This window comes from Castor canadensis, chromosome 12 (genome assembly GCF_047511655.1).
Source record: "Castor canadensis chromosome 12, mCasCan1.hap1v2, whole genome shotgun sequence".
Lineage (NCBI taxonomy): Eukaryota > Metazoa > Chordata > Mammalia > Rodentia > Castoridae > Castor > Castor canadensis.
The window spans coordinates 112,306,975-112,332,701 of NC_133397.1; the positions used below are offsets into that span (position 1 = coordinate 112,306,975).

Sequence of the window (25,727 nt, forward strand, 5' to 3'; positions counted from 1 at the left end):
ATTAATTACCTTGAAACAGCACGTAGCTAATTTTCCTAATTACTCTCGGGCTTTACGACACCGCCCCTGGTGGGCCTGGCCGGGTGGCTCGGAGTCTCCGCACCGGGAGGAACCGCAGCCCCTGCGGGCGCGGAGGCCGGCGTGGCGGGTCGGGAGCTCGGCTGGGAGGCGGGAGCACCCTAGCCGGCCTGCGGTCCCCTCCGACTCATCTGCGACAACTGCGTCCCCAGGGACAGGTTGGAGCTCGCACACCTCAGGTGTGCCTACAATTCGAGCATCTTCAGTCCTCCCTTCCCCAACCTTACAAAGGCCGGGCCTGGGGAGTCCTGTGGGAGAGAAAGGCCTGTTTCTCCACTCCCTGCTCACCCTGTTAAAGGCAGTCCCCATCCCACGATCCCGTTTTGTTTTCATGAAAAGTTACTTTCTGAAATCAGCTTGTTTATTTTTACCTGTCTCACCTCCCCTTGCTTCCCCATGACAAGTTCTTGAAAGCGGAGACCTTGCCTGACTTTTTCAGTATCCCCAGATGCTGAATTTTGCCAGAAGCACAGCAGATCATGTTCAATAATCACGGTCCGAGAACGGCCACTTCACTCCCCTGGGAGTGAGCTAAGAGGTCCCCCTGCTCAGAGGAGCCCCAACTTCCAGAGTCCTCTTCCAAAAGAAAAGAACTTCTGGGGGACTTCGGGAGTTGGCGGGGGAGGGGTGGGATGGGGGAGGAGAACGTGGAAGGAGGTGTTTGTTTCTTTTCTGATCGGAGTTTGGGGAAAGTTACTGACCCTGTGGCACTTCTGCCTGAGACCGCTACCCTGTCCCCACCCGTAAAACTGCGTTCACCCTTTATAACCGAATATGAGGCCACGTGTCACGATGTCCCCAACCACGCCGACCCACGCACAGGGGACCCCCGACCCAGTCCCCTAGTAGCAGCAAGCGGCTGCAAACACTCGCTGCTGACGCACCCCGGCCTCACGGTCCGCGCCCCCGGGGGGCCGCTCTTCTCATTGGCTGAAGACATCCCCGCTGAGTTCTCATTGGCTACCGCACTTTTCCCTCCGCCCCCAGCACCGGCCGCGCGCGGCGGCCGCAGAGATCGCTGCTCCAAGCCCGGGCAGAGGGGCAGAAGCTCGGCTCTGCGCTGCAAGAGGCGCGGAGCGCACGGCTAGAAACCCGCCGAGCGCGCCGTTTTCAGTGAGATCGGTGTTCCCAACAGGGGACTCTCTCGTGGAGCCGAGCCCGGCAAATGGGCGCATGAGGAAAAGAGAACAGGGAAATGGACTGCTATTTGCGTCGCCTCAAACAGGAGCTGGTAAGAGCTGGGGCAGGGAGGGCTGCTCCGCCCCGATGGGCACCTGGCCTCCATCCTGGGCTCGGGGGAGCCAGTACGTGTACGGTGCGGAGGAAGACCCGAGAGGGAGGAGAGGACACAGACCCGCAGGCAGAGGGCAGGGCATGTGCTCCGGGGAAGGGACCACCAGGAATCTTGAGGGCAATGATTTGTGATGAGACAAGTAACAGAGAGAGCGAGCGAGCCAGGTGAAATGTGACAGGGCAACCCAGAGAGGACAGGCACCTAGAGTGAGGCCCGGGCACGGTGGGCAGCAAAGACGCGGGAACAGCCAGGCCCAGACAGTGGCCGGTAGTGTCCGGTTGCTGGAGCTGCGCTGGGCTCCTGGAGCGCGCATGCATGCCTGGGGCAGGAGGTCGCTGGGACCGCTCTCTCCAAGGGTCCTTAACCCGCCACCACCACCCCCCGCCCCCCCGACCCCGGACTCCCAGCTCTACCGGGCTTGGCAGAGCTGATGCGCCTGCGGGGGAAGGCTTGGCCGGCTGTCTGCCCGGGCTTGTCTGCCAGCAGGGAGGGGGCTGGCAGCTGTAATGACGGGGGAGGAGGGCCGCCGCCTGGCAGATCGCGAGCGGGAGTTGCAGAGGACCAGCCAGATGTCAGGTCTGGGCTTGGGGAGTGCGCAGGGAGCGTGCGGAGGCCCCCGGGTGCAGGGGCTGAGAGAAGTAGCTTAGTCTACTAAGGGGAGGGGTGAATCACCGAAGTGGGGGAGTAGTTGACTGCAAAAGCTATGTTAAGGAGGCCCGGTTGGTAATGACTTCATATTCCATCCGCCCCCACCTCCACCCTCACTTTCTACCTTTAGAATTCCTTCAGCAACCAGAATTCAGGCAGGTGTTAGGCATAGGCAACCCCTTCTCTTCTCTGCCCTTCTCTTTTTTTCCACCACATTCTCTCTTGTGTCTTCACTCCTGCCTCTGACTTTGTGTCTCTTTTAGTTTGTGTCTCATGGAGTAGATTCTTCTGTCTCACTTTGCTCTCCTGTTTCTTCTCTTTCTGTTTGAGAGCCAGGGGCACACAGGCACAGGACAGCAGACCTGAATCCAGAAAGTGCCAGCTCATGGCTCTTCAGATTCCATGACACTCTTCCCACTTGTGCCTGCAGAGGTTACACTCTTTGGGAGGAACTTGGCAGTGCCTTGGGGGCCAGCTTTTGGGCGTGGGCAGGGAACCAGCCTGGAAAAGCAGGTGTGCTCATAGCTACTTTCTGAATTAGTCCCCCTGACCGTCGTCCTGACTCATCTACTCCATGGTCTGCCTTCTCAGGTTCTTGATGCCTCCTGGTGACCCTCAGATGTCAAAGTTACTGACCCAGAGAAATACTTCTTTGGCGAGAGCAAGTGTCCATTGCTGCTCTTCTAGAACTGTGCCATGCCCTTTTCCTTACTAGTTTCTATATGCATGTCACGCCAGTCTGCGATGGTGACCGCAGCCCCCATACATAATTGTCATTTTTCCCATTCATGTGTTCAAGATCAGAAAGAAAGGTCAGGATCATCACTGATAATGTCTGAGGTCCACAGCCCATGCTGAGAGAGTAATTTAATAGAATCCTCCTCTTTGTGCTTAGAATGGGGGACCACACCACCCACATCAGGATCTGCCTTTGTGGGTGTTCCTGGCATGGGCTCGAGTTTTAAAATCCTACTGATTTGCATATTTTACAGCACCCTAGGTGGGAGGTAGTGAGGGGAGGAAGACAGTCTGGATGCCAGGAGAATTAAAAAGGCAAATAGGAATCTGCACTGAGCTGCGTTCCACATCTTGGTTTGTACCCTCTTCTGCCAAAGGTCTTGAGCCCCCAGTGCCTGAGAGAAGGCAGGGGAGAGGCTGAAGTCACCCAGCTCTTCATCAGCTTTCATTTAGCCCTTTGTTTGTACAGTTCCAGCCTTTGACTTTCTTGGAGAGGAAGCCAAACGCCTGGCCTAGGGCCCAGAATGACGCTCAGATGGGAGAGCTCTGCACCCTCCCTCATGGTGTTCTGCCCCCTCCCCAGTGCCAGCTTGCTCAGAGAGGAGACCAAGGAGAGCAAGCCACAGGCAGAGACTCACTCCTTGACACCCCAGCCTAAATAGTGGGGCCAAATCTCAGTATCCCCAATGGAAGCAAAGGGGAAAGTAGAGCTGGATTAGCCCAGGGTCAGCCCTTTTGCTGCCTTCTTTTAAAGACAGTAGGGATTGACTTCAGCTTGGGTGTGACTAGCATAGAGAGGTATTGGCTTGTTTATGCCCCATGGCTTCCATGGGGTGGGAAAGGCATGCAGTTCATTTATGTCATGAGCTGAGGGGCTTTTGCCCTGCAAATAGTTCATCCCAGGCCGGATCTGCCACCCAGGAGGAGTGTGTATTGCCTCATTCTACCCTGAGTTGGTTTGTGACCAGGAATGGTCTCATATAATACCGGTCAAGTTCTACATTAATTTATTTCACTAAATTCCCTTCAAGAAGCATACATCCTGCAGACACTGTGGGATACAGTGCAGAAGGAAACATTAACAGGTTGTGAAATTATCTTTGGGTAATTACCAAGGTTTTCTGTGCTCCCTTCCTGCACCCTGGCCCTGTTTCTTGGCCCATAAATTTGAGACAAGAAGAGTTTGTTCCTGAAAACCAAAGTAGCAGAATTTTCCAATTTCCTGAAGCAGAAAATTTGCATTGTAGTAAGTGAGCACTGGGGAAAGTCTGAGGGTTCAGGGATCCTGGCTTAATGAAACTGATGGCTAGAATGCTGGCCCTGTCTCCTTGCTTCAAAGAGGGCGGGGTCAGGTTTCAGGGATGAACTGTGGCTACAGAAGTAGCAGCAGCTGACATACTTCCTCATTAAGAGAAGAGAGTAGGGCTGCAACGACTCAGCAGGGAGCACATCCCACCCCCATCCCCCAGCCACCAAAGAGGGGGCCCTGCCTGAACACAGGCATTGAGACCAGCTGTTCCTTACACATTTCTCCCTTGTGGGCTTCCAACAAATGGGGTAGACACAGATACATAGAGGAAGCAGATTAAAGATGCTCATAGTGAGTTCAGATTCATGTAGAACAAATAGAAACAGTGATCAAGCTCATGAAGTTCAGCCAGACTAGGAAGGCTTTCTGGAGGATGGGGAGGTTGGAGGAGGGCATCTTCTAGAATGTCCATCTCACTGAGCCATGGAGAAATGGCAAAGGGACTTCTCTTAGGCTGGGGATAGTACTCCTAGGGCAGCCTGATGTTCCCCCAGAGGGCAATTCTCTTAGTCTGTAGTGGCTACAAAGATTAGAAAGTCCTGGCACATAGAAAGACCAGGGCCTAAAGGCAAAAAATGAGGAGAAAAAAAGGAGATGGAGAAGTTACAGTAGGAACAGCTTTCAGCTCTTGGGGCAAAAGCAGATTTCTTGAAGCAGAATAAAGCTTATTCCAAAGGATCTCATTCTGTGATCTCCCTTGATATTTAACTCAAGGGGGAAGAGGGTTCAGGACTAGAACTGGGATCAGCTGGAAGAGTGTGGAGCATAGGATTTGGTGTCAGGCCAACTTGAGCTGAAATCAGCATATCACTTAACTCTCAAATGACTTTATCTTATCTTTTCTAAAATGGGTTTTTTAAATACCTATTTCATACAGCTACTACAGAAGACTAAGTGACAATACAAAGTGCCTTCTAATTGTATGTTCTTAGTACATAACAAAGTGCTATGTTGCAGGCATTTGGTAAACTCTTAATGTAGGGTTAATCAGACTGGTTTGCATAAGTCATTCATTCACAGAACATGTGTATTGAGTTCATATATGCCTAAGGCATTAACCAGATAATAGCACCATGGAAACAAATAAAAACAGACACAGAGTTTGTCTCCAGGGAATCTATAGTTTAATAGAAAAGATAATAATATGTTAGTATTAAGGTTGATATGCAAGACATATAACATGTCGTTTAATTGCCAAGGCAACACAAAGAAGTAGTTCTTTCACTACTCCCATTTAATGAGAGAACAGAGACACAAGGAGAGTAAGTGACTTGGCCAAAGTCATACAGCTGATAAGCAGCAGAGGTTGGGTTCAAACCAAGCCAGTATGAGTGCAGAGCTCCTAACCAGTACAGTGTACATCTGTAAGCCTCTCATACAGAAATAAAAGATAGAAATCATATAATATTCACAGACTCTGGGCTCCAAGAGGGGAGAGGTGACCCAGCTGGGAGATCAGGCAAAGCTTCCTGTTGTGGAAGAATTAGCCTGTAAGCAAGACCTTGAGGGATAAATAGAAACACATACAGGAGGAAAAAAAGCAGGCCAGGCCGATAGTGAAACATGAGCACGAAGGCACGGAGGCAGAAGTCGTGCAAATGTCTGAAGACCATTCTGAGTTTGGCTAGATCACAGGGTATGTGCAGAGAAACAGTGAGCAGCAGAGATGAAACAGTTGTTCCAGGTAGACTCTTGGGGGGCCTTGCTAAAGGCTGACTTTTTCTATGTGCACTGGAGTGCCACATGGTCAGAAGTGTGCCCTGGGACCTAGGGGGTGGTATGGAGTGGAGGAGGGGGAAAAGAGGAAATTAAGGCAAGATCATGTTAGAAGGTTATGGCTAAGGCAGTTACTGGGGTTATGGGTCAGGTGGTAACAAGCTAGAGGCCCTGAATTCAATCTCCAGTACCACACAAAGAAAGAGAGAAAGAGGGGGAGAAAGAGAGAAAAGGAAGGCAGGAAGGAAGGAAAGGGAGGAAGAGCCTAGGCAACAGAGTATGAAGGCCGAAAACAGGAAAACCAGGAAGGAAAAAAGGAAGATAACATCTTTTTTTTTTTTAATTTAGAGGATATTAGTTTCTGTAATCAAACCCATATGGATAAGACCTTACATATTTAATAAGTGTGTTGCCTCTGTACAAATGGAAAAAAATAAGTTTAACATTTCTAGACCAATATGGCTATTAATTTCTGTACAATGCCAAGTCAACATGATAAAATGGGATACTTTTTCCAAGTTGACAGCACAGCCAAGGAAGGTAACTTGTTAAGGTCCCTTGATTCCTTGAGATGGCCAAAAGGCAAGTCTTGGGAGAAGGCAACACTGGGCCTCTCTCTCAGTCTGTCTGACTCTTGCCTGAGGATGTGACCCCCGTAAGATGATTCATTTGGGAAAGTGGGCTCATCAGTTCACATCTCTCACTTACTCCTTTTTTTTATGCTCCCCCCTCCTGCAGCTCTTGGCATAGTTTTCACGTTACCTTCCTGTTGAAAGTCCCAGCCAAGAGCCAAGAAGGTCCCCCATTCAGTGAGCTGGAGAATGGGCCACTTGGCAAAAGTGGGGCTTTCCCCATTTCCGGCCCAGCCTCCTCCTAGCTTCCCTAGGGTTTGAAAGAAACTGTGTGGGGATCTTGTGAGTAAGGGGGTGGGGAAGGGAGGCAGGGCACACTGCCAAGTCCATGGGCAAAACTGAGCTTGTGTCAAAGGATTCCGGCTGAGCTGGGAAGAGGGCGTGAGATGGATGGATGGAGGGCACAGCTGCAGGATCAGTCAGGGGCCCAGGGCAGGGCTTGGGAAGGGAGCCGAGGATGTTGGCATCTCTTCTTCCATCCTCACTCCTTCCTCACCACAAAGGGCCCAGCAAGTGCCAAGGGGGAGGTGCTGTCCATCGACAGCTGACCCGAGACCACTCCCTCAAGTGCTCAGGGATGGTGGGATCTGCTTCCCAAAGGCATCTTTCCCTTCAGCCCAGGCAGGCAGTTCCTCTTCCCTCTTAGAAGTCTGGAGGGAAGGAACTGAATCAGGTCTCAGAGGCCCTCAAAGGATGGCTTCCTGCTCTTCCTCCTCATCTGGTGATAATTGCCCTTTGCACTTCCTGCTGACTGGCCAAGTGGTTAGGGATTATGATAGCATGAAAACCTATTGGCCTGGAGGAAGGGGTCAGTCTTGGGGGTCCCAGTCCTCCCACTAAGAAGGCTCAGGACCTCAGGCCACAGACAGCAGTGTTTCTTCTTAGGGCCATCAAGACAGATGTTGGTAGCGAGTCATATACTTTTCATATAAGTTCCTTTATAAACACATTTATTTGTATAAACAATAGAATTAAATAAATCATTAAATAGGAATCTGGATTGGTGAAAATAAGGATGGCTTGGAGAGGAATGTTTGGATATCACTGAAGAAGATCTGAGAGGATCCCTAGTTTCCTAATCTGTGGATTTCATAGGTTCAGAATCCAAAGCACAAAAGGTTGGTGAATTTACTTACTGGAGAGTGGCTGAGTTCATCAGCTAGGAATGCAGACCAGGTCTCCAGACTGTAGTTCGGATCTTTACCATACCATGTGGGTGCTGGCAGCCATGGGCTGGTGCAAATCACAGCTGGAGAGATCACAGTTTATATTTCAAATGAAACTATGAGTCTCAGGAGGTGCTGCAGGTGGGAGATGAACTTGGGGTGGTGTGGAGGCAAGGAGAGTGGTGAGCATCCCTTCTCAGAATGCTCACACAGCCTTTGCTGGGATATGTTTATTAAGGCTCTTCACTTAATGGCAGATAGCTCTGTATGTGTGTGTGTGTGTGTGTGTGTGTGTGAGAGAGAGAGAGAGAGAGAGAGAGAGAGAGAGAGAGAGAGAGTGGGGGGGGGGTGGCTGTTGGATCCATTTCCACTCAAACTAATGAGAACCAGCCAGACCCTCCGAGACTTCTCCAGCTACCCTTGGGTATGATTTGGTCCCTGTCCTAAGGAGGAACCAAAGGCTCTGTGTTATTAGGAGGCCAGAGAACTCAGCAACCTCCAGCCTGGAGATTGGAATTCAGAGCTATTCATTTCTGGCTCTAAACTGACCCCACTCTTTAGCTCCCACTCCACACTATTCCATCTTCTCCCTCTTTGGTCCTAAGACAAGTAAAGCCCTGGGATCTGAGAAGGTCCCACGCTCTGGGTGAAGAGAGCGGCTTGGCCTCTGGCTCTTTCTCCATGGGTGACATCATTCCCTTGGGTTTGGTGGGAAAGGCTGTCCTGCTGGCTCTTCTCATGGTCAAGACCCAGCGGGTGTTCCTGTTACCACTGCCCCTTGCTCTCCCAGCTTCCCACACTCCACTTGCTTCTTGTATTCTCATTCCTCTCACAGCTGCCTTCTCCCCCTGTCCGGGGCTGGGCTCACTGAGGCCAGTGTGAGAGTGCTAGAGGATGCCAAGGCTTCTGTTTCTCGACGGGGGTGGGGGTGGGGAGGAGAAGACATAAGAGATGCATTCCCCTTGATTGAACTAGCTAGGATGCATGGAATCCAGTCATTCCTATGTGTCAAGTTTCACCATGGAAGAAATGTCCTGGAAGTGCGTAGGAAGTCAGTGTCACCTAATGCCTTCTTTGTGCTGTCCAAATATGCATTACCTCATCTAATCTGCACAATAGGTGTATGAAATAGGAACTATTATTCCCATTTTAAGAATGGAGAAATTGAGCTGCATGTGGTATCTCACACCTGTAATCCCAGACCCGGGAGGCCAAGGTAGGAGGACCTAGAGTTTGAGGCCAATCCCGGACCTGTTCCTTTTGTCTTCAGAATCCAGGTGCTTAAGCAATACAGAATATTATTTTCAGCCAGGTGCCAGTGACTCATGCCTGTAATCCTAGCTACTCAGGAGGCAGAGATGAGGAGGATTGTGATTCAAACCCAGCTGGAGCAAATAGTTCATGAGACCCTGTCTCGAAAATTCCCAACACATTAAAGGGCAGACGGAGTGGCTCAAGTGGTAGAGCATCTGCCTAGCAAGCGTGAGGCCCTGAGTTCAAACCCCAGTACCCCTCCCAAAAGAATATTATTTTCAACATGAGTACAATTTCAGCCCTTGTTTACTTAAATGGAGCCCTTGTTTTATAGATAGCCCTGAATTCATGTATACCCACACATTCAGTCTCACTGGAGAACTGCAAAAATGTCAGCATTATTTCTTACGGATTTTTCCACACTGGAAAAGACTGAATAGGGTCATTTCATTCCTCCCACTGCCTCTGACCTGGACTGCGTTTCGCCTTCTGGAAGGAAGCCTGCCAGCTCAGACTCCTTGCCACTTGGTGAAGTGAAACCTTGGGGAATGGTGCTGAGTCTGTCTCCCTGTGTAGAAGTGACTAAAGGTAGCCAACAGACTGGAGCAATGATCTGAAGGAGTCAGTAGTACTCAGTATGTGATCGATTTATGGGTATGTAGCAAGTGCCAGGTGCCAGCTAGGTTCTGGGGTGACACATTGATGGGTAGATCTCAGTCTCTGCCCTTAAGTAGCAAATGCTGAATAAACATTCCATGAGTGATTGAGCATTTAAACTCGTGGAAAACATGGGTTGAGTGCATAAGTAGCAGGACTCTGGGATGAGCACCTTAAGGGTCAGAGATGAGGTCCTAACGGGCGTGGTGAGTACACATCAGGGGTAGAGATTTGCCTGGGATTGAAAAATCCTGCCATGGGTCTTGACTGTAGGACCAAGTAGCTTGGATTTGAGTCTCAGAGCAATGAAGACTCACTGAATGAGGTGATGGGATGGTGATGAGTGTCGAGAAGACTGGTCATCCACTCATGGCTAGTGGCCAGGAGGCCTTCTTGGAGGCTTCTTCAGCATTCCCGGGAAGGAAGGAGAGATGCAAGACAGCTGCGGGAGCAGGAATCCAACACAGTGCATGATTAAGTTAGACAGAAAAAGGGTGGTTGAATGGAGAAGCCAAAAATGACCAAGGTTCCAGGTCTAGGGTGGGGGGAGGAGAGCAGGAAAGTGGATTGGAGAGTGGGGAGGGATAAGCAGTTTGCCAGGAAGGAACTTACAGCTGCAGCTGAGTACCTCTGAAAGGAAGGAGTCAGGAAGGCAGAAGCAAAGACATCAGAGCCAGGGTCATCAACAGCAGGCGCAGCTACCCCAGTGGGCTCTGTGTCTTGTTGCTGCAGTTGCCACCACTGAAATGGCATATATGTGCCTAAGCAAGTATATGGATTGTCAGGGTGTCTAACCACCACTTCCTGCCTTGGGAAGTTGCATAAAGCAAGAACAATTCATGCACCCCAGCAAAGACCTCCTTGCCCTCTGGGACAGTCAGTCCTCCACTGTCCTTTGATACTGCTGGCTCAGTGAGATCCTAGCTCAAATTCTCCCACCCACCACAGCCAGGGCTAGCAGGGAAATGTTTGACCCAGAAGCCTGAGAGGGTCAGCTGTCAGCCCAGCCCTCCCCTATAGTGCCTCTCTGTCCCCCATCAGTCTAGTAACTCCCCGCCCCCATACTCTGGGCTTAACTCTGGGCATTAAGACAAGCCTGGAAGGTAAGATGATCTCCTGGGTCTCTAGGGGGCTTAAAAACAGATGGTCCCTGCACAGGAGGCTGGCTGTGAGTAACTTGATCAGGAGCTGGGGCGGGAGCTGGCAGGACCAAAGCAACTTGGATCCAGGGGCTGGGAACCTTATGAATATTATCAACCAGAGCCTGTACTCCAAATGAGGCCCTCACCCAAGTCAATCTCTCAGCCCCTTCCAGATGGCACCTGGGACTGGAGCCTCAGACACCGACAAAAGGGCTGGGAGAACTGGCCCCAGCATCCCCATTCTGGCATGGCCAGGGCAGCAGAGCTAGTCGGGCTGAGACGGCAAGAAAAGGGCTGGAGCCAAGTCTGAGGGCAGCTGAGAGGGGACAGGTGTTTGGGGTGAGGGGGTGTCACAGGCTGGGAAGAACTGGGCAAAGGCTTTCAGCAAATAGGAGTTTCTGGCCTTCTCTCTCTCCTGACCAGTCAAATGCAAAGAGCAATTAAAGGCCTACCCTTTCTCTCTAAAGTGCCTTTCATCCCCTTTCCACTGCCCTGTAGAGAATGGAATAGCCTCAAAGTCTAGCTCCACTCACTGCTCAGCCACCTGCAGGCAATGCATGCTAGTTAGGACTACAGCATTTACACTGAGACAGGCCTGGGTTTGAGTTCAAGTTCTATGAGATGTTTGGCCTTAGATGAGTTACTTCACCCCTACCACAGTAGGCTCACTTGTTAATATGAAAATAATCATAGCAACCTCATAGGGTTTATATGGTAAGCCTGCCTTATTCATGGATTACGCATGTTTTTTTTTTTTTTTTTTCTGGCAGTACTGGAACTTGAACTTGGGCCCTTGCACTTGCCAGGCAGGTGCTCTGCCACTCAAGCCATGTCTCAGCCCTATTATACATAGTTTTGACCAAGTGCAGTCAAAAACAAAATGAAACAAAAAAATCTTAAAAATCACAAAACACCATTTCAAAAAATGAAAAAAAATTTAATTCCCGCTCACACGCTACACACCTTGGTGGATGTGGAGTAGCTCTCAGTCAGTCCTGCATTGTCATTCACTATGTTAAATCATTGTGTGAGTGTTTCCCTGCTCTTAATTTTGTGAAAATCTGCCTCCCCAAAAGCAAATGGTGCCCCAAATCAAGGTAAAGGTAAATATGCTTAACTGAACATTTGAGATTTGGGGAAAGGCAGCAGTCCTTAGCAGAAGTTGGGTTGCATTATGGGGAAAGTGAACCAAACACCTGCAGTACAGCATTGACCTATGTGTCCTGAGGATGCATGGATTTTCCTCAGTGGTCTCCTTGGAATCGCGTACCTGTTGAGACCAAGGGTCTGTTGTGTAAAGATTAGATGAGTTGATGTGCATAGAGTACCTAGCACAATTCCTGTTACATAGTAAATACTCACAAATGGTGATTGCTACTTTCATCACCATCATCCACCAAGGAGGAAGGGAGCGGGCGGGATACAGATGCAAAAAAGGACAAGGATGGCCAGCACATTTATGCACCCTCAAACTGATCTTAGCTCTGCTTTTTACTGTCTAATCTTTGGCAAGTTCCTTATGTGCCTCAGCTTCTTCATTTGTCGAACAGAAACAGTAATAGTCACTACCTCATAGGGTAGCTGACCTAAATATAGGTTAACTTTTGGTGTATACACATAGACCCTGACTTAGTAATTTTTTGAACTTTACCATGGTGCAAAAGCATGTCCATAAAACCATTATTTTTCAATTGAACTACAGAATTCAACACAAAGTATGAGATATTCAACACACACACACACACGTATGTGTATATCTTTTTTTTTGGCAGTTCTAGGGGTTGAACTCAGGCCCCACATATTCGCTAGGCAGGCACTCTACCACTTGAGCCATTCCATCAGCCCTTTTTGTGTTACTTATTTTTGCAATAGGATCTCGCTTTATGCAAGGGTCAGACTGGACCATAATCCTCTTATTTGTACTTATTGGAATAGCTAGTATGACAGGCGAGAGCCACCACACCCAGCTTGTTACTGGTTGAGATGGGGTCTTGTGAACTTTTTGCCCAGGCTGCTTTTGAACCTGGATCCTCCTGCTCTTTTTTCTTTGGATACTGGGGATTGAACTCAGGGCCTTACACTTTCGAGGCAGGCACTCTACCATTTGAGCCACTCCACCAGCCTGATCCTCCTGCTCTCTACCTCCCAAGTAGCCAGGATTACAGGTTTGAGCTGCCACACCTGGCTTTGAACACTTTATTATAAAATAGGCTTTGTGCATGGTTTTGCTCAGCTGTAGGCTAAGTGTTCTGAGCGTGTTAAGATAGTTAGACTAAGCGTGATAGTCAGTAGTTTAGTGTATTAAATGCATTTTTGATTTACAGTATTTTCAACTTACCATGGATTTACCTGGTCATAACTCTATCATAAGCAGAGGACCATCTGTACAGCTTTTAGGACAGTTCACTGTCATGATTTATTTCCCTTATCAAGCATAGCAATGTTAAACTTCCTCCTGTCATGGCCAGGGTCTGTGCTGTTCTAGGCTGTAGAGAGGTGGGGTTAGTGGCAGGCAGATGACCCAGGAGTGTGTGTGGGGGGTAAGGAATGGATGTAGGTTTCTGCCTCCCCCCACCTGCTCACAGGACCTTTGCCTTCTTTCCCCCACAGATGTCCATGAAGGAGGTGGGTGATGGTTTGCAGGACCAGATGAACTGCATGATGGGTGCATTACAAGAATTGAAGCTCCTGCAGGTGCAGACGGCTTTGGAACAGCTGGAGATCTCTGGAGGGGGTCCTGTCCCCAGCTGCCCTGAAAGCCCACAGACAAAGCCTGAGCACCCTTGCTGGGAGGGTGGCGGATGTCCCTCCAGGCCTTCTACTGGCTCCCCCTCCAGCCAACCCTCTTTTGGCAGCAGTACCAAGTTTCTGTGCCATAGGAGTGTCTGTGGGAGAGATGTCAGCCCCCTGCCCAGGACACAGCTGCCAGAGCACCAAAGCTGTGCTCAGCAGGGGCCTGAGCAGGTGGACCCGGATGACTGGACCTCCACACTGATGTCACGGGGCAGGAATCGGCAGCCTCTGGTGTTAGGGGATAATGTTTTTGCAGACCTAGTAGGCAACTGGCTAGACTTGCCAGAACTGGAGAAAGGTGGGGAAAAGAGTGAGACTGAGGCGACAGGCGAGCCCAAAGCAGAGAAAGGTCAGCCTCGGGAGCTGGGCCGCAAGTTCGCTCTGACAGCGAACATCTTTAGGAAGTTCTTGCGCAGTGTGCGGCCTGACCGTGACCGGCTCCTCAAGGAGAAGCCAGGCTGGGTGACACCAATGGTCTCTGAGCCCCGAGTGGGACGTTCCCAGAAGGTCAAGAAGCGGAGCCATTCCAAGGGCTCTGGACATTTCCCCTTCCCAAGCACAGGGGAGCCCAGGCAAGGGGAAAACCCCTCAAGCAGCCCCAAGACCATGGAGCCCTCGCCCTCGGGCTTTGACATTAACACAGCTGTTTGGGTCTGAATCCTAAAGACAGAAAATTGGTTGAACTTAAAAGGGTAGTCTCATTGCTGAGCCCTGGGGAAGAGGGAGGGCAGGTGGCATGGCTTTCAGAAGCCCAAATCCAAGTTCCTTCACCCAGAAGGGAGGGAGAAGCCAGAGTTCTCAGGCAGGGCTGACCAAGACACACAGGGCTGGCTAGTGGAGGAGGTAAGAGTTTCTGGAGAGAGAGTATGTGTGTGCATGGGAAAAAGTGAGTGTTGTGCTCGCTTTGGGGCTGGAGGCCAAGTAAGGGACTGGTAGAGAGGGGACCAGCAAATACCTCTGACATTCCTGGACTGCCCTCAAAGACCTCACTGAACATTTTGTGTGAAAAATGGCTCTGGGCCTCAGCTTCCCCAGAGAGGCCTCCCATAAAGACCCATCTCTGATACCCTCAACCTTATAACTTTACATTTCTGGCAAGGCACTTATGCAGGCCCTGTATTGAAGCCCAGCCCTCCAGGGTGGGTGGAGCACCCCAGCCCTTCCTGTTGCCTTGGAAATTTCAGCCCACCCCTGGATCTTGAAACATGGGATGAACAAGGGCAGTGTGGGAAACCCTGAACACTCCTGGTCTTCTGGAAAGCACAAGGTAGGCGTGACCCATTCTCCATCCTGGATATGCTACCTGTCCCAAGATCACAGGAGGTAGACCAGGCCAGGCCCACTGCAGGGTAGTCTGTGGACCCTGGAGTTATACACACTGCCCCCCAGCAGCTCTGAGAGCCCCCATCCCAACACTGACTCCTGTGCTTAACTCCCTTGCAGGGCAGAAGATGTGAACTCAACAGTGAGGTGAGGGCGAGCCCAGCATAAATGCTAGCCCTATCCTTTGGCTCCTCTGTGCTGGGCACAGTGAGGGGGCCAGGGCGGGACCAGGCTCTCCCAAAGCCGATGGAGGTACCTGGTTGCAGTGATCTGGCATGCAGATCCAGGACTGGGGAGGGCCCACCTTGGCCAGCCCTGACCCGAGGAAGAGGACAGTGTGGGCTCCTGCTCAGGCCAAATCTGCCCAGGAAGTCACCCTTGCTTCTCCTCCTCCCCCTCCCACAGACCATAGCTTAGCCTGACAGGGTGTGACAGTGGCATGCTGCCTTCCCCACCACCCCCCCCCCCCGGGCTTTAAGAGACAATTGAAGAAAAGTAACAAGAAAGTCTCTTCTGCCTGCAGCCTGGACCCCCAGGGGGTGAAGATGAAGGGAGTGGGCTTAGAGACCAGTTGGGAGCCAGGATGCAGTAGTCATGGTTAGGCTCATCCGCAAGTTCCCATGCAGTCAAATGGGAGATGGTTAGTTTGGGGTGGAGTAAGCTATCTAGGGAATGAAAGGCCCATTTTTTTTGAGCGGTTGCTATTTGCCTGGCAGTGTGCACAGCAAAAGCTTAGAAGAAATTATTTCCCACATACATCAGTGGAAGCTCTTAGGAGGCCAGGGATCATGCATGGTGCACAGATCAGGCTGCTAGCAAGTGAAAGAACAGACTGGAATCAGAACTATCTGGTTCCCAAGCCCCTGCCCTTTTGGGTCTGCCTCTGCCTGGAGTTTGCCAGTTGAACCAGCTCTTTATGTGCCCGTCCTTGTCCATTCTGTGTTGTCTTCCCAAGAACTCTGACATTTCAGTCTGTGTGAGGGGATGTTGACAGTGGCAGTCTCTGGTAGTGGTGGTTATGTATGTGATGCATTTGAAGAGTTCACACACTGATTTCCTGAGTTGAGGAAATTATTTAAGATGTCACCAGCAGAGTCTGGAATGATTCTATAGGAAACTAAGCCACCTCTTGGCCATTCATCTGCAACCATCAGTTTCATGGACTGGCCATAGTTCAGGTCAACTGAAGAACTCCTCCCAGGGCCTGGCATTGTGATAGAAACGGAGAATGGAAATGAAGACGCGAGATGGAAAAGGACCCAGCTGCTGACCTCAAGGGGCTACAGTGGAAAAGAAATAAGCAGACTCTTGACCATCAACTAGCCAGCAGTCATGAGACTGAAGACTCATTTAACTTGGGCCAGAAAAAAATAACTAGACAGAGACACCTGCCGCCAACATAATTCACAGGTGCCAGGAACCTTCAACATGTGTTCTTATTTCCTTTCACTACACTCTTAGAAGTGCTTGTTGTACTCTTATTTTACATGGATAGGCTCAGAGAAGTTAACAACTTGTCCAAGATTACACAGTGTGGGGCCAGGATTGACAGTTTCCACTGAAGTTTCCAATCTTATGCTTTTCACATTACCTGACAAACTGTATTTGCGCCACAGCCAAATCAAGAACAACAAAACCTGTCTTCCTCATAGCTAATAAATATCAGGCTGACTGTCTGATGGAAGGATTTTGCCTGGGTCTTGAAGGGTCTGATGTAATATCCCACCATGTCATGATTTACTGATGGAAGATTATGGCAATTAGTTTATTTTCCTGTAATTTTTACTTTTCTGACCCCCACCCCTGGGCTCCTGACAATGATGGTGGATATCTGTTTTACTGAAGCTGTGTGAGGAGGTGAATGGGAAGACACAGAGTGCAAGCAGAGCAGGAAGCAGTGTGGTTCTTGGAGGGCAGTGAAAGTAGGAAGAGAGTGACAGCTTAATTCTGCTTCTGGGCTCATTTGATGGTTAATTAGGACATGCAAATGAGCTGGAAGCTCAGTTAATATCCTCCCTGGTGTGCAGGCCTGCCCCACACCTGGCTCATTTCCCTGCAGGTACAGGCTCCCCCCCCCCCCCCCCCCCCCCCGCATTGGCCCAGACATCTGCTCAGGGTTCCACCTGCTTTGTGGCCCATGGCCAGTCTGTAGATGTCCCCCAACCCTAGCAGGAACTTTCAGAGTCCCTGCTGGGCATGATTGGGAGGAACTACCTGGCCTCTTTCTGACCTAGGACCTCTTTCCCCTCTCCCTCAGGCACTTCCTCTGTACCCCACCCCTCAGGGTGACCTCTGAACCCAAACTTGCCCTGAAGAACAGAAGTTTGGTTAACTCTGTCCCTCTCCATCCCCACCTTATCCCCAGAGCCTCTGTGTGTATGTGTGTGTGTGTGTGTGTAACTCCTATCTTTCCAAATCACATCAACACTCCCTCAGGGCCTAGAGAGAGCACAGCCTGCCTTTGGGGAGTAAGGGACTGTCTGCAGCTTCCCTAGAGCAGATCTGCCTCAGGTGACCTCCCGACACGGGATAAGAACACAGGCTGTGCAAGCTTGAGCATATTGCTTGATCTCTCTGAGCCCCATTTTCCTCATCCACAAAGCAGGGATAAATGCAGGGCAGCTGTGCAGTTGAGGACACAATGTACCCAGTGGTCAAGTCCACTGTCCAGAACGACACTCCACAGACACTGTACTACCCACTCCTCAGTGCAGCACTAACCATGTGACCCAGGCATGTTGCTAAAAATGAATACAATTAATTAATTAAGTACTTTCTCTGAGCCTTGGTCTCCTCTTCTGTTAAAAAAATGTATGTTATCTTTACCTAGCAGGATTGTGACAAGGATCAGAGGTGTGAATGTGTTTTTGTACACTGTAGAAATAGTGGGCTATTATTTGCTAAATAGTACGTTCAGACATGTAGGTGGAAGGTGTGTGAAGGGAAGCAGCCTAGCTCTAGCTGGGGTGAAGGTGCTAGAAGACATCACTGCTTGAGGACATTCCCACCGCTCTGCTCTTCAACCTTGGGGCCTCAGTTCCTGGCTAGGGGCAGAGTTGAATGAGGGCCTCAGTTCCTGGCTAGGGGCAGAGTTGAATGAGTCAAGTACCGATGACTTTGGGAAGAATCTGCCTCTGTTCTCTGTTCCTTAGGCCTGGGATGTTGGAGTTCATGCTGGGCCACAGCAATTCCTACCTCCTCCCCACCACACCCCTATACATACATCACACACCAACTACCCTGGGGCCTAAAGGTGCAGTGGCTGCCCTCCTCTGTGAAGCCACTTGGGACAGGGCTTAGGACTCAGGCTGGCACTGCCTGGGGAGCCATGGTGGGCTAGAAAGGCCTCAGCCAGGGCCTCACACTGCTGTCAGTCCCTCAGGACTATGGTGAGGTCTTCCTTTGCTTTCCCCTCCTTCGTCCAACCCCTAAATAGACAGTGTGGGGAAGCCCCTCCCAGGTCCCCTCTGAATTTGACAGGACCTGCTCCCTGCCCCTCCCCTGGGCCACTCTCCCCCAGTCAGTTCTGACTTATTCCTCCACCTGCCCTCTCTGAGCTCAATGAACGCACACCCACAAACTCTAGAGTGACACCTGCCATCATGGTGAAGTCAGCCCTGCCAAAGTCCTGCAGTGAAGTTCACGTGCTTAACTCCTTGTCCCCCACTTCAGTCTGCTTTTCCTCCTTCAGCTTTGCTGAGCACAGTTTGAAGGGGGACCCTGACAACCATCTTACACCTTCCTTTTCCCTGCACCCAGGTCAATCCTGGGTAGCAGGAGCAGGATCTTTGATGGCTGGTCCCCTGTCCAGGGAGCTCTGGGAATCAATTCAATGCCAGAAACCTCCCCCAACCCTGCCAGATCTGCACCTTTGCTCTCCCAGGTTCCCAACTCTCATCACTCCCACCTGACTCTGGACTTGTCTGCCCTGCCCCTCCCTCTGACAGTAACACCCCTGCCCCTTATCTTTTTTGAACTGGCCAGGAAATTTCAGGTACCCAGTCTGAGTCTGCTGGTTGAGGCTGGGGCCTGGTTTGCAGGAAAGCTGACCTCATTCAAAGGATGAATAGGGTTTTATTTTCTTGTCCCTCCCACCTGCTGCTGGAATTCCCATTCCTGCCTTCCTTTCCCTCAGCTCCTTTCCTCTCCTCCTGACAGGAGGCTGTAGCCTGCAGCTGCTAGGAATTACTGCTCAGATCCACAAGGATACAGAGGGGCACAGGATCTGATGAGCTTCTGTGACTTCATCCTCATCTTTCCCAGCGATCTGCTCAGCCTTGCTTCTGGATAATTCTCTTCACTCACTTTACCTTCCAAGCTTTTTTCATGCCACTGTCTGCTATTTCCTGCAGTTCTGCCACTACTTCAGACGGGCTTTATGTCCTTCACTGAACAATTTGCAGGCCTTCCATCTATGAAGCCCTCTCCAGAAACCTGTCTGTGCCGCTGCCAAACCACAGGACAAGTCACTTCTGTGCCTGCTTCCCTTCCCTTCTAGACCATTAGCAGTCCTGGAAGCACAACTACTCTTTCTTCATTCCTGTATCTCTAGCACTGAGCCCAGGACTCCCAATGCGCCTTTCACTCCTCCAGGTGAGCCCTGGGTCGACACACTTCTTGCTTCTGCTTTAAGGAAGGCCACCAGTCAAGTCCTCTTTAGTCGCTTCCCAAGAACTAATTTCACTTGACCTCTCATCCATTCTTCAGGAGAGAAAGGAACCATGGGCAGTCACTTTCAGAGCAGGGGACTGTTCCGTCTCAGCCATGCCCTTGTGCAATCCCCTCTATCCCTGACCTGCTGCTATTTCAATGCAGGCTGTTTGGGAGCCTTTGTCCTCAGGCCTCTAGCTTTCTCACTGTCCCTATTGTTATGCAATCATTCGCTGCTGGGGCCCTTCACATGGTCACAGCCCCTGCCTGCTTAATCCCAAGTGGATCCCAACTGCCACCCCAGAGATTACCACCTTTACACCAGAGGTTTTCTCCCTTATGTTTGGTCTTTTCCATTGACCTTCTTGACCTTGCTCATCTCTATGTCCTTTTTGCCAACATCTGGTCCCAGGCTTACCCAACCAACCCTATGATTTTTTATAACTTGCTCTGCTAGTCGCCCCACCCCTACTGGAGGCACTGAGTCTGCCAGCTTCTCCTCCCCTCATTGTGACTGTGGAGGGAGGAGTGGGGCAGGGCAGGGTCATGGGGAAGGAAGTTGGGATTAGGTGTTGAGTGCCTTCTCTACCTCCAGTCCTACTACTCTGGCCACACTCCAGGCATTGTTTTCCTACCCAGTGCTAAGTGGTCAGCAAGGCAGCATGTGCACAGACATTTGTGTAAAAGCGGTGGGAGAGGTGAGGTCATCAAGCACTTGGAAAAAGCAAGTTTCTTGTAAAGGGGGCAAGTACGGCCACTGAAATTCAGCTCCCCAGGGGAGGGCTAAGGCTAATGTCCTCCCAGACCCTCTTCAAGTGTACATGCACACTGGCCTAGGCAGCTTGCCCATTATCATAGAGCACTGGGCCAGATAAGCAGCTGCTGGAGTCCCTGGACTGAGGTTCCAAGCATCTGTTCAGACAAGTCAACTCCTAGTCCTGAATTTAAGTGGCTAGTGTTGCATCAGGGGTTCCAAGGGCGCAAAGAACTCGTCATGGGCTTCAGGACCCTGCAGGGGGTGGGTGGGGTATGGTGATCAAGTATCATCTTTAAACTCCTCCATCAAGTGCATCCCCCCCCATCCCCCCCCCCCCCCCCCCCCCCGCCAAGGAAGACAGGCAGGGCCTAGTCTCTGGTCCCACTATTCCTACTTTCCAAACTGGGAAGACTGTATCCTTAATCCTGGTGTTCCTTTAAACTCCCAACCACCCAACTGGAGAGGAAGCCCTGAGTAATGCCCAGAACAAGGTGAACATCATAAATAAGCATGTCTAGTACCCCTCTCACCCACAAGGATGATGGATCCTTGTGGGAAAGTTGGCCCCTACCCAATAGGGGTGGATTATGGAATCCTCTCATTAAGCATTTGTACTACTATTTAGTAGATCCCAGGAAAGGTCAGAAGAGTTGGTGCCTCATTTTCAAAGAATACAGGGAAACTTGGAGGGGATGGGGGTGGAACCTAATATTTATCACACATCCACTAGGTGTCAGGTGCTCTGCTAAGTCTGAGGGGGGCAGACCATGTCAGATAAAGCAGGAATAAGAGCAAGAAAAGAGTTCTCTTTAATCTTCTCAACATCATTGACTGCAAAAGTGTTAATGTTGGTTTCCTTATAAGTTGAATGCTAGCCTGGATCTGATCACAACCATTTGCCTTAGAAAAAGTGGAGGAATGAAGTGAAGAGTGAAGACCATTAGAGTGCATGAGAGAATGCCTTTCATCCTGATCACCAACTCTCATCTAGGTGACTGCTATGCCCTAGTCATTTACCTAACTCTTAGTTCAAGGTCTCCCATGCTATGGCCCCAATCTATTCCAGCTTATTTCTACTACATTAGCCAACACCAACCGAAACCAGAAAACTACTTGTTTGTACCTGTTTCTGTACATGCTTCTTCCTGAAATCTACCTGCAATATGCTTTCCTAACTGTGGAAAATCTCATTTTTGGGGTAGGGTGGGGAGCAGTACTGGGGTTTGAACTCAGGGCCTCATGCTTGCTAGGCAGGTACTCTATCACTTGAACCACTACACCAGCCCCCCTCATTTCTTAAATATCTAGATCAAACTCCCTTCTGAAGCCTTTCACTGCCACCCCAATAGTTAGCATCTGTCTCTTCTGCCTCACACAACTTTTTGCTTAAGATTTCTTTAAAGCACTTATTAGTCCTTTGTGAACTTTATCTATAGACAGCCCTCCCTGTATCTGGGTCAGCTTCTTTACTTTCAAAATATTCCACTCACTGAGCTTACTCAGGTTTTCTTCTCAACAGGTCATTCCCACTAGCACCACCTATCTTAAGAGCTAGTTGGTGACACTTGATGTCTCCAGTCTGTCTTCCCCCTTTTTTCCTACATCTGCTTCTGTCACTGCTCCCACCATTCCACTGACAGTCCGCCAAGGTCACTAGTGACTTACATGTTTCCCTTTCCTTTACCTCAGGGACTTCTTTATACTCAACCTTAGTTTTCTGCCTAGCCTCACTTCATGTTTTCAAGTATTAAAAGCTCTTGTTCAGATCTCTTTCCCTGAATTCACTCATATTTAACTCCTAAATTTTTAGAATTGGACACACTTCTTACAATTAGTATGTTGAAAACTGAATTCCTGATCTCCTTATGCTCCTCCCAACCTGGTCCATATAATAATCCTCACTATCTTGATTTTTGGTCCAAAATCTTGGAGTCAACCTTGGCCAATTTCTATTGTACTATTGTCAGCAAAATCTGCTGGCTCCACTTTCAAAAGGCATTTAGGAACAGCCCCCTGCTACCATTTCTCACCTGATTCACTCTTCTGAACTGTTCTCTTGGCTTGTATAGGTGATTCTCAACTCAACACAGTACTCCTGATGTACTCTGGTTGAATCAGATTTTGTTGAATTCCTTTTGGTGGACCCCACAGTGCTTAATGAAATTTCCTCTGCTCAATCTCATTACTTCTGTCATCTACTACTATTTTCCCCTGGCTCACTCTGCTCCAGCCACACTGACCTCCCTCTTTTAGTCTTCCAACATACCAGGCACACATCCACAGAAGACATTTGTGCTGACCTTTGCACTGCTCTGAAGGGCTTTCCTTCCCTTAGGCAGATGCATCTTTAAATAACCAACTCAGTAAGACAATCTTCTACCCACTATTACCTCCCTTTGCCCAGCACTTCTTTCCTTTTGCACTGCATAACTTTTTCCATAGCATTCAACATTACACACACACACACACACACACCCCTTTTACCATTTTCTAAAGATTAAAACTCTACAAAGGGATTTTTTACTCTGCAATACTTACTGTCATATCCTCAGCATACAGCTCAATGTCTGGAATACAGCAGAGGTACAATAAACATATGCTGACAGACCCATAAGGATCATGCACTGTTCTTTTTGTGTGTGTGTGGTACTGGGGCTTGAACTCAGGGCCTACACCTTGAGCCACTCTACCAGCCCTTTTTTGTGAAGGGTTTTTTTCAAGACAGGGTTTTGCGCAACTATTTGCCCGGGCTGGCTTCAAACCATGATCTTCCCGACCTCTGGCTCCCAAGTAGCTATGATTACAGGTGTGAGCCACTGGCATCCAGCCTGTTCGGCTTTTGTAGGCCTTACAACAACATCACTTCTTGGCCTTTGGGTTAAGCTGAAGTGTAGTACAGGCCCTACAACATTTAGCACAAGAACTTGGATATGGTTAAGCTTAAAAAGAAATAACTGAAAACAGCTCAAAATCAGTCACACTACTGTTTGAAATGGGAAGGTTTGTTAAGATTTTTCCTCAAGAGGAACAGCTAATCTCTTGGTTCTTAAAGGAGTTAGCAGGAAGTGTATTTCACATCTTGGGTCCTGAACCACAAGAAGCTCAAAGAACTTGTCCCCCCACTTCCTTTTAAAGCTTATGTCTGCAAAACAGAACCCATACTGCTTCTCAGAAAACAGAACTAAGCATCCAGTTTAAAGCCACTACTGTATTCAAGAAGAGTATTTAAGCAAGTCAGGGCAATAAGTGGACTGTATATTCAACCAACCCAAGATGAAACTGCAATAAAACAAATTCACAATCAATGTAATGTCTGCACTACATTTTTTAAAGAATACCTTTCAACTTTTACATTTTTAGAGAATAAAAATACTAATAGCTGGGTGGTTAACAGACTCAAAGCTCACGTTCATTTCCCTTCCTGTAAGATGGGCATTTTCCAGCTCCTGGAGGAGCACCCAAGCCACTCTATCCTTTTGAGTTTGGAGCTGATTCAACTGGAGCTTATTTTAACACATATTTAGCACCTTAAATAAGTATAGGACCAAATTAAAAAAAAGGTTATTTTACAAATTATTTTTCTCTTCCAAATTACCTGTAAATTTTTTCATGTTTTGGATTCAACACACAATTTATAAGAGCAAGTCTTATGTTCCCTAACATCCTATCAGGATTGCTCAGAGAGGAAACCATCATGGTGTTCCTTAGTTCCCTTTCTGCCCCTTACTGCCTGAAACAAATCTCAGGCACATGAACTGATAAATATTTGTGTACCTATGGGATAAGGAGATAACATATTTTTAATTGGTCAGATACAAAAAGTACAGAATGTTTTACTGCTATTTATATATGTAGAAAAATCACTTCAAACCAAGTCACTTGTTTTAATGAAGTTGGTAATAAAATAAAAGTCAGTATTTTCCTTAAGTATTAACTTTTTCAAATATGTTTTGGCTTCAGAAGCAGATTGTTTTCCTGTGGAGTAAAAGGTAGCCATTGATGATGGCAGATCAAGGTGCCAAACAGAAATGAGTTTAGAGTTGTCGGGAGATGGGAATAACATACCAATATCTGTACTTCTTCAAACATTCCTAGAGAACTACTCAAATGACCACAGTTCACTCAGGAAGTTAGTGTTATCCATCTCTTTGGCAAGTTTTATTTGTATATCTTTCCAATATTTAACTCTCCAAGGAGAACCTCATGTCTCTTTCTAAGGAATACAATGTATAAAGAAGGGATGGCATGGATACTTTCAGTGCAATGTTTGTAGAAGCATTAGCTGATACTGAAGCTCCCCCTGGCGGAGGGAGAGATTATAGTTAGAGTACTATTTACTGTTAATTCTAAAATTAAACTGGGGACACTAACAAGACATTAAAATTGTCTGTGTTTTAGTAGAAAGAAAGCAAATTATCAATTGTGACATCAAGTCTCCCTTAAATGATGTATGTTACTCATACAACCACAAATACTAATATGGTATGAGTTCCTGGACACTTATCACATGAGATTCAAATAATATCCTAGAAACTCTTCCTGGCTGCAAAAACACATCTTGTTTTTAGGCCCTCTTCCCACTGGAGCCCAGACAGATGAGGAGTTCACACAAGGACAACATAAAACCACACCTCTTTCACTTTCTCACAGGATACCTTTCAGCTTGCTCACCAACCACAGATTTCCTTGGGACAGCAATGCACATCTCCGATTCCAGCTGGGCCTGCTCTCCATACCACTGTGGGCCAAGAAGGCATTTTCTTCTTGGTAGTTCTACTTTCAACCAAAGTGGACCATATAAGATGTGACAAAAGGATCCAATGAAAATCATCTTTCTCTATAACACTCTACAATAGAAGACACTGTGTTTATGCTATAAAGCCAAGCAGACTGGAACTTGGAGTTAAGTCATATTTAATGTTTCTATTAAATATGCCTAAAGTATTTGAGAGGTATTTAAAGCTCAATGACTTTATTGGCACTTAAAACAAAGTATTCCTTTAAAAAGGGCACAGAGGTGTGTACCTGTACTCTCAGCTACTTGAAAGGCTGAGGCAAGAGGACTTCCTGAGCCCAGAAGTTTGAAGCCAGCATGGGCAACATAGGCATACCCCATTAAAAAAACAAAAACGAAAACCTTTCTGACCTGGACAATTTGGCCCTAATGTTTTATTTATTTTAAAAATTTATTCTATTTTTTTTTGCCCCTCAATCACAGACATATGCATAGCTGGATCAGGAGAAGGGAAGTGTTAGGTAACTAAGTTTATTAGAAATTTAAAAGTATACAATTTCCAATTTTTTTCACACAATCTTTTTAACATTTCCTCAGGTTAGTCTGAGCTTACATTTGAAAGCTGACTTCTAAATTTCAGTTTTATAGCTGACAGGCTGATCACACTCTGGAAAATCTCAGCAAGGCATGAACACTTCTTCACACCTAGTTGCAAGAAGGAAGTATCTAGATCCCTGAGCAATGACTTAGCCTTTCTAGGACTGGTCTTCTTGATATCCAGAGACAAGGCACAGGGTTCCCTAAGTTTGCTGGTTTCCTTCTCCAGCACCTAACT

At 48.5% G+C, this 25,727-nt stretch overlaps 1 protein-coding gene across 1 annotated transcript; it reads left to right on the top strand.

Moving 5' to 3' along the window:
• Positions 1 to 1,076: 1,076 nt before the first annotated feature.
• Inka2 (inka box actin regulator 2) lies at positions 1,077 to 15,813 on the top strand. The gene is made up of 2 exons (XM_020177540.2): positions 1,077 to 1,309; positions 13,245 to 15,813. Exons 1-2 carry the CDS (start codon positions 1,274 to 1,276, stop codon positions 14,082 to 14,084), a joined length of 876 nt encoding a protein of 291 aa, XP_020033129.1. The 5' UTR covers positions 1,077 to 1,273; the 3' UTR covers positions 14,085 to 15,813.
• The last annotated feature ends 9,914 nt before the right edge of the window (positions 15,814 to 25,727 follow it).